General features: G+C 51.5%; 2 protein-coding genes across 2 annotated transcripts; both read right to left on the reverse strand.

Moving 5' to 3' along the window:
• Window positions 1-1,439: 1,439 nt before the first annotated feature.
• ANKK1 (ankyrin repeat and kinase domain containing 1) lies at window positions 1,440-7,025 on the reverse strand. The gene is made up of 8 exons (XM_048968388.1): window positions 6,838-7,025; window positions 5,551-5,845; window positions 4,836-4,987; window positions 4,312-4,361; window positions 4,047-4,202; window positions 3,674-3,792; window positions 3,133-3,178; window positions 1,440-2,788 (listed from the first exon to the last, which is right to left on the reverse strand). Exons 1-8 carry the CDS (start codon window positions 7,023-7,025, stop codon window positions 1,440-1,442), a joined length of 2,355 nt encoding a protein of 784 aa, XP_048824345.1.
• A 797-nt stretch (window positions 7,026-7,822) lies between these two features.
• Window positions 7,823-14,120, reverse strand: LOC125703540 (proteoglycan 4-like). Its single transcript, XM_048968132.1, has 5 exons — window positions 12,216-14,120; window positions 11,507-11,743; window positions 10,864-11,020; window positions 10,496-10,653; window positions 7,823-7,979 (listed from the first exon to the last, which is right to left on the reverse strand). The coding sequence occupies exons 1-5, from the start codon at window positions 13,679-13,681 to the stop codon at window positions 7,823-7,825; spliced, it is 2,175 nt and encodes a 724-aa protein (XP_048824089.1). The 5' UTR covers window positions 13,682-14,120.
• Window positions 14,121-18,063: the final 3,943 nt, after the last annotated feature.

The following is an 18,063-nucleotide window of genomic DNA, read 5'->3' on the forward strand; positions in this document are numbered from 1 at the left end:
TGTTGGCTGGGGTGGAAAAGGAGTTCCCTGCCCTGTGGCATTCGCCCTGAACAGAGTAAACAGAGCTGTGGGTTGTTTACTGGTATTGCCACATCTTTCTAGCTAAAATGAAAGAGAGAGACATCATTGCATATGAGTCTGGAATGGCTTAGCAGATCACAGTGGGAGTATCAGAAGTGGCACAAAAATGCTGCTCACTGCAGCAAAATCCTTAAAGGCTACATGTTTTCCACAAAGGTCGTCAAGCTCTAGAAAATCTTCCCAATAGACAGAAAAGACAACTTCCCACTGGTGACATCACTTGAACCTTCAGCTGAAAATAGCAGGTTCTGTTCTGCATCAGCCTGATCTGGCGCCCACAGCAGGGGTTGGAATTAGATGAAATCCAAGGTCTCTTCCAACCTAACCCACTCTATGACTCTGTGATCACTTCTTTTGGCCCCAAAGTCTCCCCAGCTGGCACACTGCATCACCTGCACTGCTGCCTAACTTGCTTCAGGACAATCCCACTGATTTCTTGCCTGTAAAAACAACCCTTAAAGTAGGACCAGCTGCATAAATAGGATGCATTTGTCATCACGCCTTTTCTACGCATCCACAGAAACATCCACAAAAACATACTATCAGCAAAAAAAAATTTGAATCTAAACAATTTCATTCAATACCGTGAGCAACACTTTCCAGACAAGCCTGTCTGGTCAAAGAGAAGAGGAGCCTGAGAGCAGCCTTGCAAACTAATAGCCCTCAGCTAAGGCAGGAAGGAACCCCACCTGACTGCATCCACCAACTGCACCCATTTCTTGGTTTATCCTTCAAGATGTCTTTGGAATGACAGCCTGAGTGGTTAAGGGATGGAGTGGAATTACTTTGCAGTGCATTGCATCCATTTAAATACTTCTCACCAGAGATTTTTCTTACTCGGTTTATTTTTAATAAAGGCTCTTGTTACAAAAATGAGATGTCAGAAAATCTGACACATCACTGCACCATTTGCTTGGTGTCTATTTCCAGCAGCAGGTGAGAAGACTCAATTCCCACCTGCGCCAAGCTGTTTTACACCAATCTGCTCTGTCAGAAAACAAAGAATAAAAGCAAGAAAACATATGGAAGACACCTGTATGTGCACTGCTGTGCATGATTCCAGCAGTGTCCGCTGTAAAAGGGAGTACACATATCCTTTTCCACCCCCACACAGTGAGTATCAGAACAGAGAAGCACAGCCTAACGCCAGCATCACCAAGCCAAAAGGGGCTATAAATTCAGTCACTCTCAAAAATAACTTGCCATCTTCCCTCTGTAGCTCTCTTTTATTCTTTTAGTATTTATACTCAAGAATTGCCGTTGAAAAAAAATCCCCTGTAATCGCCAGGTGACAGGATATAGTGACTTAAGGCTCTGATACTGGAAAATTTGAGTGATAAATGCCAGATGCTATGAATCTACAAATCTGTCCTTCTTGGAACAGTTCTGGGTCTTGAAATCTGAACATCATTCACCAGGGTCCTATTCTGCAATGTATTCATCTGCAAGTCCTTGCCTTGGAGCAACGTAATGATGTTTTCTTTCTGGTGCCTAATTGCCAACTGGAGGGCTGTGCAGCCAGTAATATCTTCCACATTGAGCAGAGCACCAGCCTTAATCAAGGTCTTTATAATGGCCATGTTGCCCTTGAGGACGGCGAGGTGCAGCGGTGTCCAGCCCACTTTGTTCTTCACGTTGACGTCTGCCCTGCACTCCAGGAGATTGATGACAGTCAGAAAAGAGCCCCGCTGCACTGCAAAATGCAGGGGGGCCCACTCGGACTTCTCGGCGATGTTGGGGTCTGCCCCACACCTCAGCAGCTCGCTGACCACCGGCTCTTCACTGTAGCGCGTGGCCAAATGCAGCGGTGTCCAGCCCATGCTTCCCCTGACGTTCAGCTTGGCACAGCTGTCTTTCAGCAGGTGGATGATCTCGATGTGTCCTTTGAATGAAGCCAGGTGCAGGGGGGTCCAGCCTTTGTCCGTCCGCAGCTCGACGTTGGCTCCGTACTTGATGAGTTTCTCGCAGATGAGATATTTCCCCCTCACCACGGCCAGGTGCAGGGCGCTGTAATGGTTTTGGTCCAGGCTGTTGACACAGGCCCCGTTCTTCAGCAAATAGTGGACTACCCTGAACTTCCCTCTCTCCACAGCCACGTGGAGTGGAGTCCTGTGGTTCTTCTGCTTCTTCTCCAGGTCTGCTCCCTGACTGGCGAGGAGCTTCACCAGGCCGACGTGCCCAAAGCAGGCTGCCACATGGAGGGCGGTTTTCCCATCCACCTCTTGGGTGTTGGAGTCAGCCTGGCGAGAGAGCAGCACTCGGGCCACATTCTCAAAGTTGTTCTGGGATGCCAAGTGCAGAGGGGTCCACCCGTCGTGCTCCTGAGCGTTGACATGAGCCTGGTGGTCCAGCAAGAGGCGAACAATTCTGTCATCCCCATTTTGAGCAGCGAAGTGAAGAGGTGTCCAGCCATCCTCATCGGGCATGTTGGTGTCCGCACCGTGCTCTATCAGCACCGAGCAGATCTCTGGTGATCTCTTCTGAACAGCCACGATGAGCGGGGTGTAGCCACAGACCGCCTGGCTGTTCACATTGGCTTTGCAGCTCAGGAGAAACTTCACCTTTTCCACATTTCCTTGGATCACCACGAAGTGAAGCAGTGTGAGGCCGTTCTCATGAACTCTCCAGATCTCTTGATACAGGATGTCCTCTGGGCTTTCCATCTCACTGTGAGAAGGTGGGCCGTGAACCTCCTGGTGACCGGTTCCTAAAGGCAGGGGAAACAGAACACCAGGGGGAGAAAGGCAGAATGGAACAGCTCGGTATGCACAAAACAGGAGGGACAGCATGCGGCTCCTCATGTTGTGTGATGAAATAAAAGCGTCCTAGAGATAGGGAATGTGAAATGTTTCTTTCGAAGCCATGAGATGTTTGGTCTCTGCATCATGGGAACTTATTTCCCATATAGTTCATTTTGTTTAATTTAAAACGAAAAGTCACACACAGAGAAAACCTCCTTGAGACATATCCTTATCTCTGGAGAGCAATGAAATAGCCTATTCTTCTGGTTTCCCTCTTCCTTATCTTGATGAAGAAGAGTTCCCTACTTACCACTGGCTCTGGCGTCTTGAGAGAAGATAAGCTCTTCTTTGTCACTCTCATTTTCGGGAAGGGGGAAAGAAAAAAACGTAAGAGAAAGTTGCTTATTTGCATTATATATCTTTAGCACAAATTTCTTCTTTGCTCCAGAGTTTTGTGTGGTCATTCGTGTGTTTTTTATCCAATCCTGAGAGCAGAGCAAGTCATGACACTAACGGGCATGCAGGAGCCTGAAGATATCTCAGGACATCATGGGACTTTGCTCCTTAGCTCCAACTTTTTAGATATGACAAAGCCACCGCAATAGAGCTGTAAGGAAGGACCTTTCTGTTGGACCATCTATCGTTTAGCACAGTGGGCAGCTTCCTAGATTGATTTGGACTTTTCCCATCCCCATAAATGAATGACAGATGTGCACCCTATGCAAGCACACACAGGGTGTTGAGGTGCTCTGATGATAAATAGTGATGGGAGAGGAAATACTTCCTCAGGAGCTAGTAAGAAGAGGGAGGGACTCAGAGCACTTCCCCAGGCACTAAGCAGCCTTGCTTACCTGCTGGTTCCCAGCAATGGCAGGTTTGTGGGACATCTTTCTGACAAGGCGCTCGTTCTCTGGATCCACAACAAGGCTTTGTATCAGTGACAGCAGCATGTCTGTTTCTACAGGGATATCTGCAGGAGCAGGGAGACTGTTAGCTGTGCAGATTACCCAGTCAGCACCCAGGGCTGTGGGAGTCCTCTGTTATCCTCTGCATGGGGAGGAAGGCAAGAGGGACAAAAAGGATGTGTTGACAGCAGATGGGTACCAAGCATTGCCAAAGCGACAGGCACTTTATCTGGCAGCCAGTTACATGCAAGCTTATCCCCCAGTTGTTGATTCCTGCAGCTGACCTTTGCCTAATCCATTCGCTGTTCAAATACTGCACCTGTAAAGCTCGGTCTTTGCTTAGGGTCTTGATCCCAGCACCTCTTCATCAAGTCCACCATCTGCTGGCATTCCCCTGGCCAGTCGTCACTGATGGGTTCCAGGCAGGGCCTCTTGCCTGCTGCTACCTTGACGATGATGGCCATCATGTTGGCTCCTGAAAGAGTCACAGCAGCATACATTGGGCTTTTTCTCTGTGGAGGTGGCTGTAATAAACATTTAATGAGTGCAGAGCATGTAAGAAGTGGATTCACTCTCATACTTACCTGCATAAGGCTTCTTCTGCATAAGCACCTCCCAAATGACAATTCCAAAGCTGCAATGAGAGATTGTGAGCAATCATTTCCATAGAGTTCTCATCGGACACAAACATAAAATCCACTAATTACTTTTGTCTTCCCAAGAAATGTAGGAAAGTTGTCCTTCATGATGGAAGAACTGGGAACCCACCACACCCCCAGAGGACAATATTCTATGAATCATCACATGCATCTCTGATGTCTGCCACAAGGCTTGAGCAGTGGATGAGTGACTTATAGCATTTCTCATGACAGCCTACATCCCTATACAGCCCATTTTATTCCTACTGCGCTATCGAGTGCCTGACTGGTGCAAGTGCATGTGACCACATGAATCCCCCTTTGCTATTTCTCTCGGATCACTGTGCAGTGCAGTAGTGAAGGAGCTGACAGACATCCAGAACATAGCTTTTATAAGTGGGCTGCAAAGCAATTTGGCCAGAAGAATATTTGAATGCTGTCTCACCCATGTGCAGAAAGGCAGCCCTTACCTGTACACGTCGTATTTGATTCCTGGAGGCTTGGTGTTCTGCAGAAACATTTCTGGGGGGATGTAGCTCAAAGTGCCCCTCAAAGCAGAGCTTTCAATATATTGCATTCGGCTTGACTGCTCCATCCATTTGGAGAGCCCAAAGTCTGAGATCTGCAAGCAGAGAACATGACATTCTCTCTAACATTCACCATCTCACTTCTCTTCATTTTAGCTGGGAGATATCTCTGTCCTTCATGATCAGGAATATGAGGAGGTGTCTGATAAACCTGAGAAAACCCAGCTAAAACCAAAATCAGTGCTTTTCACCGAGTCCAGCAGCATCTGGATCAGCATTTTCCTCTGTATTCCCAGTTCTGGCACAATTGGGGCGGTGAGGCGCTGGCGCTGCTGCCCAGAGAGCTGTGGGTGCCCCATCCCTGCAGGCACTCCAGGCCAGGTGGGATGGGGCCCTGGGCAGCCTGAGCTGGTGGGGGGCAGCCCTGCCCTTGGCCGGGGGTGGCACTGGGTGGGCTTTGAGCTCCATCCAACCTGAGCCGTTCTGTGATTCTATGAATCTCCTACATAATCTGGAATATATCATGCAATTTGTTTACCAGCTGCTTCTTGCAAGCTGCAGATGTCAATCTTAATGATGAGTGTTAGGCTTCTGGACTCAAAACAGCCTATGTACTACCAAGAGAAATGACCTGTCCCTGCAAACAATAAGGCCATACCTTGACATGCATATTCCCATCAAGGAGGATGTTCCCTGGCTTTAGGTCTAAGTGAAGCAAAGGAGGTGTCATGCTGTGCAGGAAATTCATAGCCAAGCCCATCTCATGGATAACCCGGAATTTGAGCTGCCATGACATTTTGTGAGTGGGCAGGATTTTCTCCAAGGACCCTCTGGCCATGTATTCCATCACTATGCCCAGAGGGCTGTTGCAGACCCCGTAGATAGTTACAATGTGCTGGAATTTTATTTTCTCCATCTTGGTTGCTTCTTCCATTAGACAGTTCACACTAGTTCTGGGTCAAAAAAAAAAAGAACCAAGAGATGGTGTCAGTGCTGATCCATAGGTGGAGTTCCTGTACAGCAGCTTAGGGCTATCCAAGCAGCCCTGTACACCCCTAAAAGATTCAAATTTCCCTTGAATTGGTCCCGAGGCAGTCTAGACAAGTCTGCCCATTGCTGCCAGCTCTGCCAGACTTGCTTTACTAAATCTTTGCAGTTCCCAACCTGCTGAACAAGTCGGGGTGCCCAGAGTGTGCTGACAGACATCAAGCAGTACAAGTGTAAAGACTTCTAGAAGTTAGAAAGCATACCCTGGGAATGAATCTGAGCTCACAATGACATTCTGCTGGGCCACCCTCGTATCTAAACACAGTTCAGCCGATCAAAACCCTCTGCCAGACTTTCTCCAGTGGAACGGACCCCACACCGGGTTACCCCAGGCGTGTTATTTCCAGTAGAAAGGCTCACTGCAGAAAGGCACAGCCTGCAGCATGGAGTGCTGCACAAGGAGGGACCCGTGTGGTTTCTGGCTCCCTTCTGGGGCAGAGCTGCAAGGCATGGCCCCCACCTGCTCCCTTCCAGCACAGGATGGTGGGTGCTGGCACAGCACTGCTAAGCCCCTGCCCTCTTGCTTTGGGGGTATCCATAAGATTAAACTTTCTTGAACTGATACATACAGAAGTAAAACTGATCAGCTTGATTCACTTATTCCCCAGAATAGAAAGACTAAATGCAATATGCAGAGCACAAACACTGCAAACCAAAGGCATGGTCACTGCCAAATTAAGCCATCTCCACGGGAGTCAGTAACATCACAGGAAAAGAAATATCAGCATGTGGCTACAAACCAGACGGGATTCATTCAGCTTGAATGCAATAAAAATTTAGAATAAATACCTTCATCAACTCATCGAGCCCAGCAACAACTACTGGAAACTCCTCTGCTAATTAGGTTTAAGACACACATACATGCCAGATTGCAGTGCTGGAGGAGAGCAGGCATTACCTCTCTGCGCCGGGGTCGTGCAGCAGGTACGGGGAGCATTTCACCGCATAGACCGTCCTCCACTTCTTGTGCTTGACCTGGTACACACACCCAAAGCCCCCGCTGGCCACTTTCACCCAGTCCTCCTCGAAGTCCTCCTTGCTGAAGACAGTGAGGCTGCCACATTGCTGCTCTGTCCCCGAAGCCATGGCATCAGAGGCAGCCCTGCACTGCCAGTTGCTTCAGTGTGTGTAGGAATAACTTTGGAGCTCCTCCACACCCAGTGGGGATGGGGAGGTGCGTGGTGAGCCAAGGGGTGGGTCTCCAGACCTTGTATGTAAGGAACATGAGCACGTAAAACTGAGAAACTGCTTGAAAAGAAATGTAAGCAGCATGGAGAGGCAGGGAGCAGGGATGAAGGAGCTGCTGACTGCCTGGAGGGGCATTTCAGGTCAGGAAAGCACAGCAAGGAGCTGGTCGAGGCAGTTCAGCCAGCTCTGGCTGCTGGCTGCTTTGGTGGTGGTTGGTGAACCCACTCACAATGGCTGCTCCCATGCTCCATAGTGCATGCAGCAACTCTTGTGGGACATTGATAGGATGGCTCAGTGAGCAACGGGCCTTCCTGCAGCTCCAGAGGGCTCCTGCAGTTATTACCAACAGATCTTTATTCAGAATTGTAGATTATAGAATGGCTCAGGTTGGAGGGGAGCTCAAAGCCCACCCAGTGCCACCCCCGGCCGTGGGCAGGGCTGCCCCCCACCAGCTCAGGCTGCCCAGGGCCCCATCCCACCTGGCCTGGAGTGCCTGCAGGGATGAGGCAGTCACAGCTCTCTGGGCAACCTGTGCCAGCGCCTCACCGCCCTCACTGCCAAACCTTCTTCCTCAGCTCCACCTCAGTCTCCCCTCTTGTAGTCTGAAGCCATCTCCCCTTCTCCCATCACACAGACCCACTATAGAGTCCGTCCCCTCCCTTCTCACAGCCCCTTCAGATGCTGACGGGCCGCTCTCAGCTCTCCTTCTCTTGCCTTCTCTTCTCCGTGCTGCTCAGCCCCAGCTCTTGGCCTGTCCTCGCAGGGAGGGCTTCCATCCCTGCCGCCATTTCTGTGTCCCTCCTCTGGCTGCGCTCCAGCAGCTCCCCGTCTCTCCTGCCCTGAGGACTCCACCTGTGGACGCAGTGCTCCAGGTGAGCTGTCACAGCACAGCAGAGGAGCAGGAGCACCTCCCTGCCCTGCTGCCCGCGCTGCTCTGCCTGCAGCCCAGGGTCCGCTGGGCTTTCTGTGCTGCCAGGGCACACTGCTGGCTCATGTCCAGCTGCCCCCCACCAGTACCCCCGGTCCTTTTTGGCAGGGCTGTGCTCTATCCTTACGTCCCCCAGTTGCACTGACAGTGGGTGCTGCCATGACCCAGGTGCAGACCTTGCACTTGGCTTTGCTGAACCTCCTGAGGTTCCCCTGGGCCCAGAGCTCAGCCTGTCTGGGTCTCTCTGGATGCCTTCCCATCTATCAGGAGTGTCAACAGCACCACACAGCTTGGGGTTATCTGCAAACTGCAGAGGATGCACTCAATCCCACTGTTGATATCACTGATGAAGATGTTAATGAGCACCGGCCCCAGCACTGACCCTGAAGGACACCACTTGCCTCCCATCTCCATCCGGACGCTGAGCCATTCACCACCACTCGCTGGGTACGATCTCCCAACCAGTTCCTCCTCACCAAACAGCCCATCCATCAAATTCATAGATTAACAATTTGGAGAGAAGAATGTTGTGGAGGCCCGTGTTAAAGGCCTTACTGAGGTCCAGATAGGTGACATCGGTGGCTCCTCCCTTGATCACTGATGCAGTTACACCATCAAAGCCACGCGGTTGGTCAGGCAGGAGCTGCCCTTGGTGGAGCCATGCTGCTTGTCCCATATCACCTCCCTCTTCCACGTGCCATAGCACAGCTTCCAGGAGGATCTGCTCTGTGATCTTCCCCCACGCAGTGGTGAGGCAGACAGGTCAGTAATTCCTCAGGTCATCCTTTCTACCTTTTTTTTTTTTAATAAATGGGATTTATATTGCCTTTTTCCAGTCAACTTCATCCTTATTTATCTCTTATGACCAGCTTACCCTAGTTGTGAAAGGGACCACTTTAAGAAACAAGCTTTCATCACATAAAGCATAAAGGTGCCAGCTCTTTATTAACAGTTTTCACCTTTACAATGCATGCAGGTACTGAAGCTCACCTTTGCAAGAGGCACCACAACACTGCACAGTGCTGGGCCCTGCAGGATGCAACTGAGTTCTGCAGATAGCAGTGAGTGCAGGCACTGCCCCAGCACCACACAGCACTACTGCAGGGCCACACACAGCTGCAGAGTGATTTCTTCCCAAAAGCACAGCTGCACTGCTGACGAATCTCTGCAGCCCAGCGCCCTGTCACAGCTCCGGAAGGTTGGGATGTGTTACCAACAACCACTGAGCAGCCCTCAAGCTGCAGCTTTGCACAGAACCTGCTGTGATTGCAGATGTGTTGCAGGGAAGAGGGCAAACCTTTGGTGCTGGGGCACTGCTCCTTTGTAGCTGTGTTACCTTCGATGCACACATTCTTGGACTCGCTCTGTGCCTTAACTCTCCAGCAGTTTTAATGGCACTTGTCTGGGGCATAAATGGCATTAACAGCTTAGCACAGGGACTACCTCTGTGGGTAAGGCGATGTCAAAAGGCGTGTGGTGCTAATTTCCACAGCACTACTGCAGTGCAAGGAATAATGAGTGCTTCTGCAAGACAGACCCTGAACCCTGACCTAGAGGTTTCAGCTTCCTGGCAGATCTATTCTCCCCTTTGGGTGGGCTGCTTCTACAGTCCTCTACTCTGCAGTCTGTGGGCTCACGCATGCAGAAGGAAAGAAAGGAAGGAGAGAGATCTTCCTCCCTGGGCCAACAGGTCTACAAAAGCAATACAGTGTGCAACTCAAAAGCGTTTGCTTTTCTGATTACTGTAGCAGTGGAGTGGGATAGGCAGGACCAGGCAGTTATGTGTAGTTCATAGGCCACGTATTTCTCCAAGTTCTGGATAACTTAGGTTTTTAGTTTTCTGTCTGTGATGCAACAAAAGGCAGATGAAGACACTGCCCAAGACAGCAAAGCCAGTCAGGGATCCCAGCAGAATGGGCACCAGCATGGCAGAATTAGGACCTGGAAAGAGAAAAATCATCTAGCTGTGAATAGCATTAAGGGAGAGGAGAAAGGGGGTTAAAATCCCTTCTTCTTTCCAGCATGCCAAGCAGGGGTGGCTGCTTCTTTCCACAGAGCAGTCTCAGTGACAGCCATGCCTATGGCAGGAGGTTGGAAGTAGGTGATCTTTGAGGTCTCCTCCAACCTGAGCCATCCCATGGTTCTGTGGTGCTATGAATGGTAGTCCTCCCTCAGACACACTGCCTGCTTTGCCATAAGGTCTCATCAATATTCTTAGCAAAAAAAAAAACAAAACAAAAAAAGCAGTCAGACATACAAGAAATTAACTGAGATGGTGGCAGTGAGCTCTGGAGGTCTGTCATGCTCTTGATGTGCCAAACTGAATCCCTCTCCATACTAACAGCTGGGCAACATCTAATTAACAGAAACCAGCTGCTGCCTTTCAACTATGGAGGAGAAGAAGAAAAAAATGCTCCATAAATTGAGCTGAGATTTCTGCAGGATAGAGCTGCAAGCAGGAGACCCACCTTCTGCAGGTTTGTACTCTAAGCTGTCCATTGCTCTCAGAACTGGGCCGAACGAGACCAGGTTGTGCGGGTTCCCATGCCTGTTCCTGTCCCCTGGCAGGAGGAGTGGCTCTGCACCAACAAAGCAATCCTGAAAAGAGATGGGAGCAATGAGCAGAGCCCAGCACTGCCTGCCTCGTAGTGCTGTGCCTCTTCAACACATGGCAGAACAACAGCGAGCACAAGGCACTGGCACGGGTTTGGCAGGCACCCCATTGCTGAGTCTTGCCAAGCTTGGGGAAGGAAGCCTTGGATCTTTGGAAGGTGCTCAGATCAGCGAAGGAAGACCCTGCCTGTGTACCTGCTCACAGCCTGTGTGGCCCTGCAGGCAGACATGGAGCTCACAGTGCAGGTAGGCCACAGAGTGATTTAGCATCTGGAACAGCTGGATGGTGAAGCTGGCAGCTCCGGGTTCACTGCTTGGCAGTAGCTGGATGTGTCTGCATTCAGCTGGCAGCCTGGCAAGGGCAAACAGAAAAAAGCTTCAGCTTCCAGCACTTCCCAGGTAAGGGCAGGGAAGGGCAGACACTGCTCTGCATAGGCTGTCTGCCACCATGCCCCAGGCAAAAAAAAATCCCCAAAATCTCAGTGTCGCAGCCCGGATGTTTGCCTGCTGTTGTTTCTTGGATGTTTATTGTGCTAAAACCTCTAAAACAGCTGCAGTAGTGTGGTTCTCATTGCCTGACTCAGATGCAGCAGCAGCACAGGGGTGAGCTCTCACTGTAGCCAGGGTCTCCCACCTTTGGGCTGCTCTGCTCCCAGGCTGTGTGCTCCTCCAGGAGGAAGGGCAGGAGGATACTGTACAATGATAACACTGCACAAGAAAGTGGGACAGGTTATTTCTACGGGTCAGAGTGTGAAGGAAGGACAGCCATGTGTCTCATGGTGCTGATCACAGAACATGTTTCCCAGCCCAGCCCCACCTGGAGGTCCTGGTGCCATACCTGGGCAGCGAGCAGCACACGGCGCTGGGGCCCTGCAGGCTGCTGGATGGTGTCACACAGCAGGAACGGAGCCGCAACACGGGGTGGAGGCTGCTCTGCACAGCTACAAGAGCCAGGAAGGTGTCCTGGGTGGGGGGTGAGCCCTGCAGCCCCAGGCTGGTGTCTGCCACAGGGCGCAGGGTCATCCGCACTGTGTAGTTCCCGGAGCCACAGAGCTCATCGCTGACAACTGCAACGCTGCAGGGGAAAGAAGAAACCAGCTGAGCCCAACTCTGCTGTGCAGCTGCTCAGTGCTAGAGTCGGTTTCCTTGGTGAAACCAAACAGATCTGCAAGATGTTTGCAAGCAAGTTGAATGAAATGAAGAGCAAGTAGACCCTGGTGTGACCAGAACCACCTCCTGCCTCTGCACAGCCGTGTGGGGAAGGTCCACATTTAGCTGGCATGTCTCATTGTGCCAGCAGATGCTCCCACATCACAGAGATGCACATAGAGCTGTTTAGGAGGAGAGGCAGAGAGTCAAAGGCTGCTGTGCAAAAGAAAGCTGGGTCTGGAAGGACAGAGATGTAGAAAGATTGTTTTTTTTTTTTTTTTTTTTTAATACATTTATGAAGTCACTGCAGAATGGACTGAGTGCTTTCAAACCAGCCCATGGAGCACTGTAGATGTTGATCCCTCCACCCTCTGAGCGGCATCTCCTGCAGCAATTACCCGCTCAGCACGGTGCCCTCCGGCTGCACGGCGCTGCGGCGGCGGGGCTCTCCCGGCTGTGAGCCCAGCGGTGTGAGCTCGGTCACCGAGCCTTCGGCTGCTTCTTCTGTCACCTCGCGGGGTCCGACCTCCTCTTCTTCCTCAGTGCTCAGGAGCAGCCCCACAGCCGATCCTGTTGTAGGCGGTCCAGGGTGCTGCTCAGCGGAGCCGTGTGTCTCAGTCGCAGCTTCTGCGGACGCAGGTTGCACTGGGGATAAAGCAGCCTCGCTGTCCTGCACTGCTGCGGGGTGCCGCTCCGGCCTCGAGTTAAACACAGCTGGCAGAGGAGTGCTGCTTCCTGCGAGTCCTGTTTTCCTTGCACTCGTGCTGACTTCAGCTGGCTTTGCATCTTCTCCCACGTTTCCCTGTGCTCGGGTGCTCCGGTCGTGTTTTGTGGCTGATGGCAGGAGAACGTGCATGGCCACAGAGGAAGGCGGGCCTGCAGGGGACCCGGTGTACATTCTCGGACGGGTAACTGCAGCCAGCAGCTTCCCAGATGCTGCTGTTTTCACGTGAACCTTTGCTGAAAATGGTGACAGCACTGGTGTTGGGGTCTCCATCGCTGCAGAGGGCTTGGGCACAGTGGGTGTGAACTCCAGGTGCTTGGCAAGGTCGGGCCTTAGAGATGAGGGTGAGGTTGGTGTTGCCCTGGGATGCAGAGCCAGTCCTGGACAGGCGGTGCTGCCCGCAGCTGAACCTCTCCTTTCGCTGCCAATGGGAGGCGCTGGGGATGGTGGTACGGTGCTGGGTGCAATCCCAGCTGGTGACGGCAGCCTCTGGAGCGGCTCGGAGCTGAGGATGCTTTGCGGTGTGGACTGCAAAGGCACAGTGCTTGTGGGCAGCCTCAATGGGTAATTCGTGGTCCTGGCTGAGCGCAGACACTCAGCGCACTGCACACGGGCAGAGGACGGTGCGGGGGCTGAGACCAGGCCGGTGCCTTGCAGTGCTGCTTCCTTGCTGGGCTGAGCTGGATCCACTGCCTCTGCGATTGCAAACGGAGGCTGGGCTGGGAGTGGGGGATCGGGCAGTCCTACGGCTGGTAGTGATAAAGAAAGCAACTTCCCAGCTGTGAGAGGTGCTTTGGGGGCAGTACGGGGGATGCGTGCGGACACCACTGGGATGTCATGGCTGTGCTCAGCAGTAATTGCATTCACACCTCGCTGGTTGCTGAACAAGAGGGTTTTGTGTTTGCCTTCACCCTCAGGAGAGGCCCCCCCCTGTAAGCCTGGTCTGTCGGTGGGAAAGAGGATAAATATGGGCTTAACCAGGATTAAGCTGGAAAAACTCATGTTTGGTAAGTCCCCTAGATCTAATAATGAAGCATTTGACACTGTGAGGATTTGCTGAGCAGAAACCAGAGTCCCAATGCTGATATTTGGGAATTGCATAGGCAAAGGGGAATCCTGTGTGGGAAGCAAGCATAGCATGCCATCGGTATTTCTAAGCAGGAAGGACAAATATGGGAATGATGGTAACACGTTAAGGTGATCGGTTCTGATAGCACTGAGGTTTTTGGTAGGTGTGTGGTGTGATGTACCCGACTGCTGCACCAGCAGCTGTGCCAGGTGTGCTGGGATCCCATCAGAAACAGCAGTCTGCACCACTTTGGGATGTGCAGTTGTGCTGGGCAGGCTTTCCTGAGCAAAAGGTGGGTGCAGAGACCTGGAATGAGCTGAAGTGTGTGAAGTTGGTACGTGAAGTCCTTGCCCAGCAGAACTGGGGATGCCTGCTAACTGGGGTCCAGCAGGAGGAGCAGATACACCTGTTGGCTGAAGTGCTGCAGGAACAACATCAGGAGTGGGTATGCCCAGGGAGAGTGCAGATGTAGCTCCTTTTGTCCCTGTAGTAGTCTGGAAAATGTTTAAGGTGGACATCTGTGACTGGCTTACTGAGGATGCACCAGCAGAAACCTGTGGCTTCTCAGGGAATCCGGATTTTTCAGGTTTACTTGTCATCTGATGATCAGCATCTTTTTGCAAAACCGGGGCTGTGCTTCCTTGAGAGCTCCTGTGGGCTTCCTGGGAGGAGTGCTGTTTGGTACAGCTGAGAGTCCGGGGCAAAGGGAGAGGCTGCGGTCCGTCAGCAGCATTAGTGGGCTCTTGAGATGGAGAGTGGGGTAAATCACCACGATCCAGGGCTTCCAGAGGCATCAGTGGGGAAGAGGAGTGTGCACGGCCTTGCAGAACATCCTGCAGAGCAGGCAGCTGGGCTGTGTGTCCAGACCCGCTTACAATGGCTGCTGTTGGGTTCCTGCCCTCGCTGCCTGCCATCCCTCGCTTCATAGGGGAGAAGTGACCAGCAGTTGTCTGTGTTGTTCTGGAAGGAACTGCAGCAGGGCCCCCTGAAGCTGGTTTTGGTAGGAATGCAGAAGTGGTGACCTTAGCAGCTACACCCCGAGGCTGTGCAGCTCTGCTGTGGGGCTGTGCCTGGGGGCTTGCATCTCTCGACCTTTTGCTGGTGGGAGGTGCTGACGGTGGATTGGTCACCATCTTCTCTCTGGTGGAAAATGGAGATGCTGTTTCTTTTCTGGGAGGATGGAAATGTGCTGTTGAAGTCAGAGATGTTTCAAGACTTGGTGCCTCCCTCTGCTGGATGCCTGGGGTGGACAAGGCAGGAACACTGTGCTGCATCCCTGCACTGGGAATGGACTGAGGGGTGCCAGCACCAGAGCCGGCCGGGCTGGTAATGGTGGCAGCCTTTCCTGAGGGATGTGGGTGGGTGGCAGCCCGTGGCTCCCGTGTGGAAATGGGGCTGCTTGTGCTGCTCAAGATCTTGTTAGGAAATGGCTGTCTGTCCTGGGGCTTTACAGCAGCTGCCGTGTGCCCTCGCTCAGACCCCTCCACATCCCTCACTGGCTCCACTGGCAGCGTGGCTGTTGCTCTTGCAGCCACCTCTGTGTGGCTGGGAATGAAATCTGCTGTCATTTCATTTGTAGGATCGGCCGCCAGAGTCTGAGCATAATTGGTTGCCTCACCCAAGTCGTCTTCTGTGACTGACAGCGGACTGGTCCCAGATATTGGTTGGGGTTCTCCAGGAGAGCTCAGGTCTGGGGCTCCACCAACATGGTGCTCGGCTCTGGGGGCGCCTAACAGACAGAAATGGAGCTTTGTCTATTTCCTTGTCCATCAACTTCCAACAGTTTGCAGCAGCATTTTGCAACAGGCTGAGAGGGAAGCGGAAAGTTAGGGAACTACTTTGGGAATCGTGAGCAGAGTAAAGGGAAACCAAAAAGCAGATATTGCAAAAAAATGGATTCTGATGGATGATGGAGACCGGGTTGTTAAGTCTACAAAAATTATGAATTATGATTTTGAACAAATAGGTGGAACCTGCATAGCTTAACCTCAACTCAGCAAAGCAATACAAGTATCTATAGACAGGCATGAACTCAAATTCTTTCATGAATCAAAGTCTCAGACAAGGAAAGTGACACATATACATAAGCACAACTTTATGGGGATGAGACTTTGCTGTGAGTGGCAGCAGCCCTAGGAAGCCCTTGCTTGAGACACAGCAGCATTACAAACTCGATTTGCTTTCACACTGTCCATAGTATTTGGCCAGACAGCTGTTCCCAAAGAAGGCTGTGCTCACTCATCCCCTCACCACACACCTGAGAACCACACCCAGAACTGGAAAGAAGGCAGAAAGAAATGCCATGGGAACAGAATGCATCACTCACCAGAGAGATCCAGCAGCTCCGATGCGATCAGAACAAAAAAGGGAAGCAGGTCCTGCATTTTGCAAAGCAGCTCCTGAGTCAACCCAATAGCAATGTGTTCAGAGGAGGCAACTTGCTAAGCAGCCATTGCTGCCTCTCAGCAGAGAGCATTGGCTGTGTTTGTTCTGGAGGGGCAGAGTATTGTGTTACTTTATAAGAGTTTAGGTCAGGCCACAACCAATAATCTTGGTCCCAAAAGAAAAAAAAAAAAAACCAAAAGAAAGATTCTGAAGCCTGGACCAATGGGAATCAACTGATTTTTAACAAAAGAAGATACTGTGCTCACGTGCATGACAAAGACAGAAAAACTGACTGAGTGTGAGAGGCAGTGTGCAGGGCAGCACTTCTATTTGGAAGAAAAGTTCAATGTGCTACCTGAGCCAAGATCCAAAGCTTTTGACAATATCTGTGAGCCACACACAAATGGATGAGCCTGGGTCTCAGCTGGAGGATCCTCATAAAGCAAGCTGCCCAGCCCTGTGAGCCCAAATAACAGCCTTTCTCCCCAAGAGACCCCCTAGATGTGTTCAGTGGCAGGAAGGAGGCCACAGTTCTGCTTCTGTCAGTGCTCCAGGTCTGCAGAGCCACACCAGGGTTTGTGCCCCAGTTACAGAGCTGAGGCTCAAATCAATGGAAGTGGATCCCAGCACTATGCTAACTCTGTCCAGACCAGAGCAGTCTGAGCCAGCAGCTGATGTCATCTGCCTGCAGTTGTGCAAGGCCTTGGACGTGGTCCCATAGCACATCCTTATCTCCAAATTGGAGAGAGATGGATTTGAAGGCTGGGCTATTTGGAGGATAAGGAATTGGTTGGATGGTCGCAGCCAGAGGGCTGCTGCCAATGGCTCCATGTCCAGGTGGAGGCCGGTGATGAGTGGTGTCCCCCAGGGGTCCATCTTGGGACCGGAGCTCTTCAGCATCTCCATCAGCGACAGACGATAGGATGGAGTGATATATAGTGATAGAGATAGGATGGAGTGCAGCCTCAGCAGTTTGCTGATGGCACCGAGCTGAGTGGTGCAGCGGACACAACAGCAGGAAGGGACGCCATCCAGAGGGATATTCCATGGGGAATGGCTTTAAGTTAAAAGAGAGGAGATGTGGGTGAGCTGTGAGGAAGCAATCCTTGTGTCAGGGCGGTGAGGCGCTGGCGCTGCTGCCCAGAGAGCTGTGGGTGCCCCATCCCTGCAGGCACTCCAGGCCAGGTGGGATGGGGCCCTGGGCAGCCTGAGCTGGTGGGGGGCAGCCCTGCCCACGGCCGGGGGTGGCACTGGGTGGGCTTTGAGCTCCCCTCCAACCTGAGCCGTTCTATGATTATGATACAATTTAAACTCGCATAATAACAGAAGAGAAGGCCAGGGCCTTGTTTGGCAATCCTGTGCATCCTTATTTCCTTTAACAGTGAGCCCTCCTGTCCTTGCAAACATTCACCTGGAGCTGGAGAGCAGCATCACACAGGTAGCACCAGGCACCCACACACATACAGAAGCAAAAGCAACTCTGGGAGACAGGAAATTTGGAACAATGCAGGCTGAGGAGATAAGAGAGAACATTATTACATAGCCGTGAATGTCATGAGCGTAGTGGAAATCACATCTAAAAAATGAGCAACATTCAGATAAGCAGAACAACAACAGCTCAGAAGAGCACTGTAAAAGACACCAAGGAAGAGGCGATTGCTCTTGAGGGAAACCAACAATAAGGCATTATCTGTCCTGCAGCAGGCTGATGAAGCACAGCCCAGCAGATAGTCCTGATCTGTGCCCCATCGCTCATCAAGGTCACCTCCTTCCCACTGCCACAGCTGTTTGGGAAAGGCACTTATCTTGACTGGCATCTGGGGCAGCCCATCCTGGAACACTAATGAACTAATGTTTTGGGTTTTTCGGTAAGACATTGTTGGCATTTGCCAAGCTTGAAGTGCAGTACTGCTTATTTGGACATGATTGCTGCAGAAAGGTGTCAAATATTTGTTACTTATTTGCCTTGGCTGGGTGCAATTTGCTGGTAGGGATTTATAAAACACAGTGAGATTATTGATCAGATGCTTTTCACTTCCAGGGAAGAAAAGCAGGGGCAAGAGGGTTT

Source organism: Lagopus muta, chromosome 22 (assembly GCF_023343835.1).
Source record: "Lagopus muta isolate bLagMut1 chromosome 22, bLagMut1 primary, whole genome shotgun sequence".
In the NCBI taxonomy this organism is placed as follows: domain Eukaryota; kingdom Metazoa; phylum Chordata; class Aves; order Galliformes; family Phasianidae; genus Lagopus; species Lagopus muta.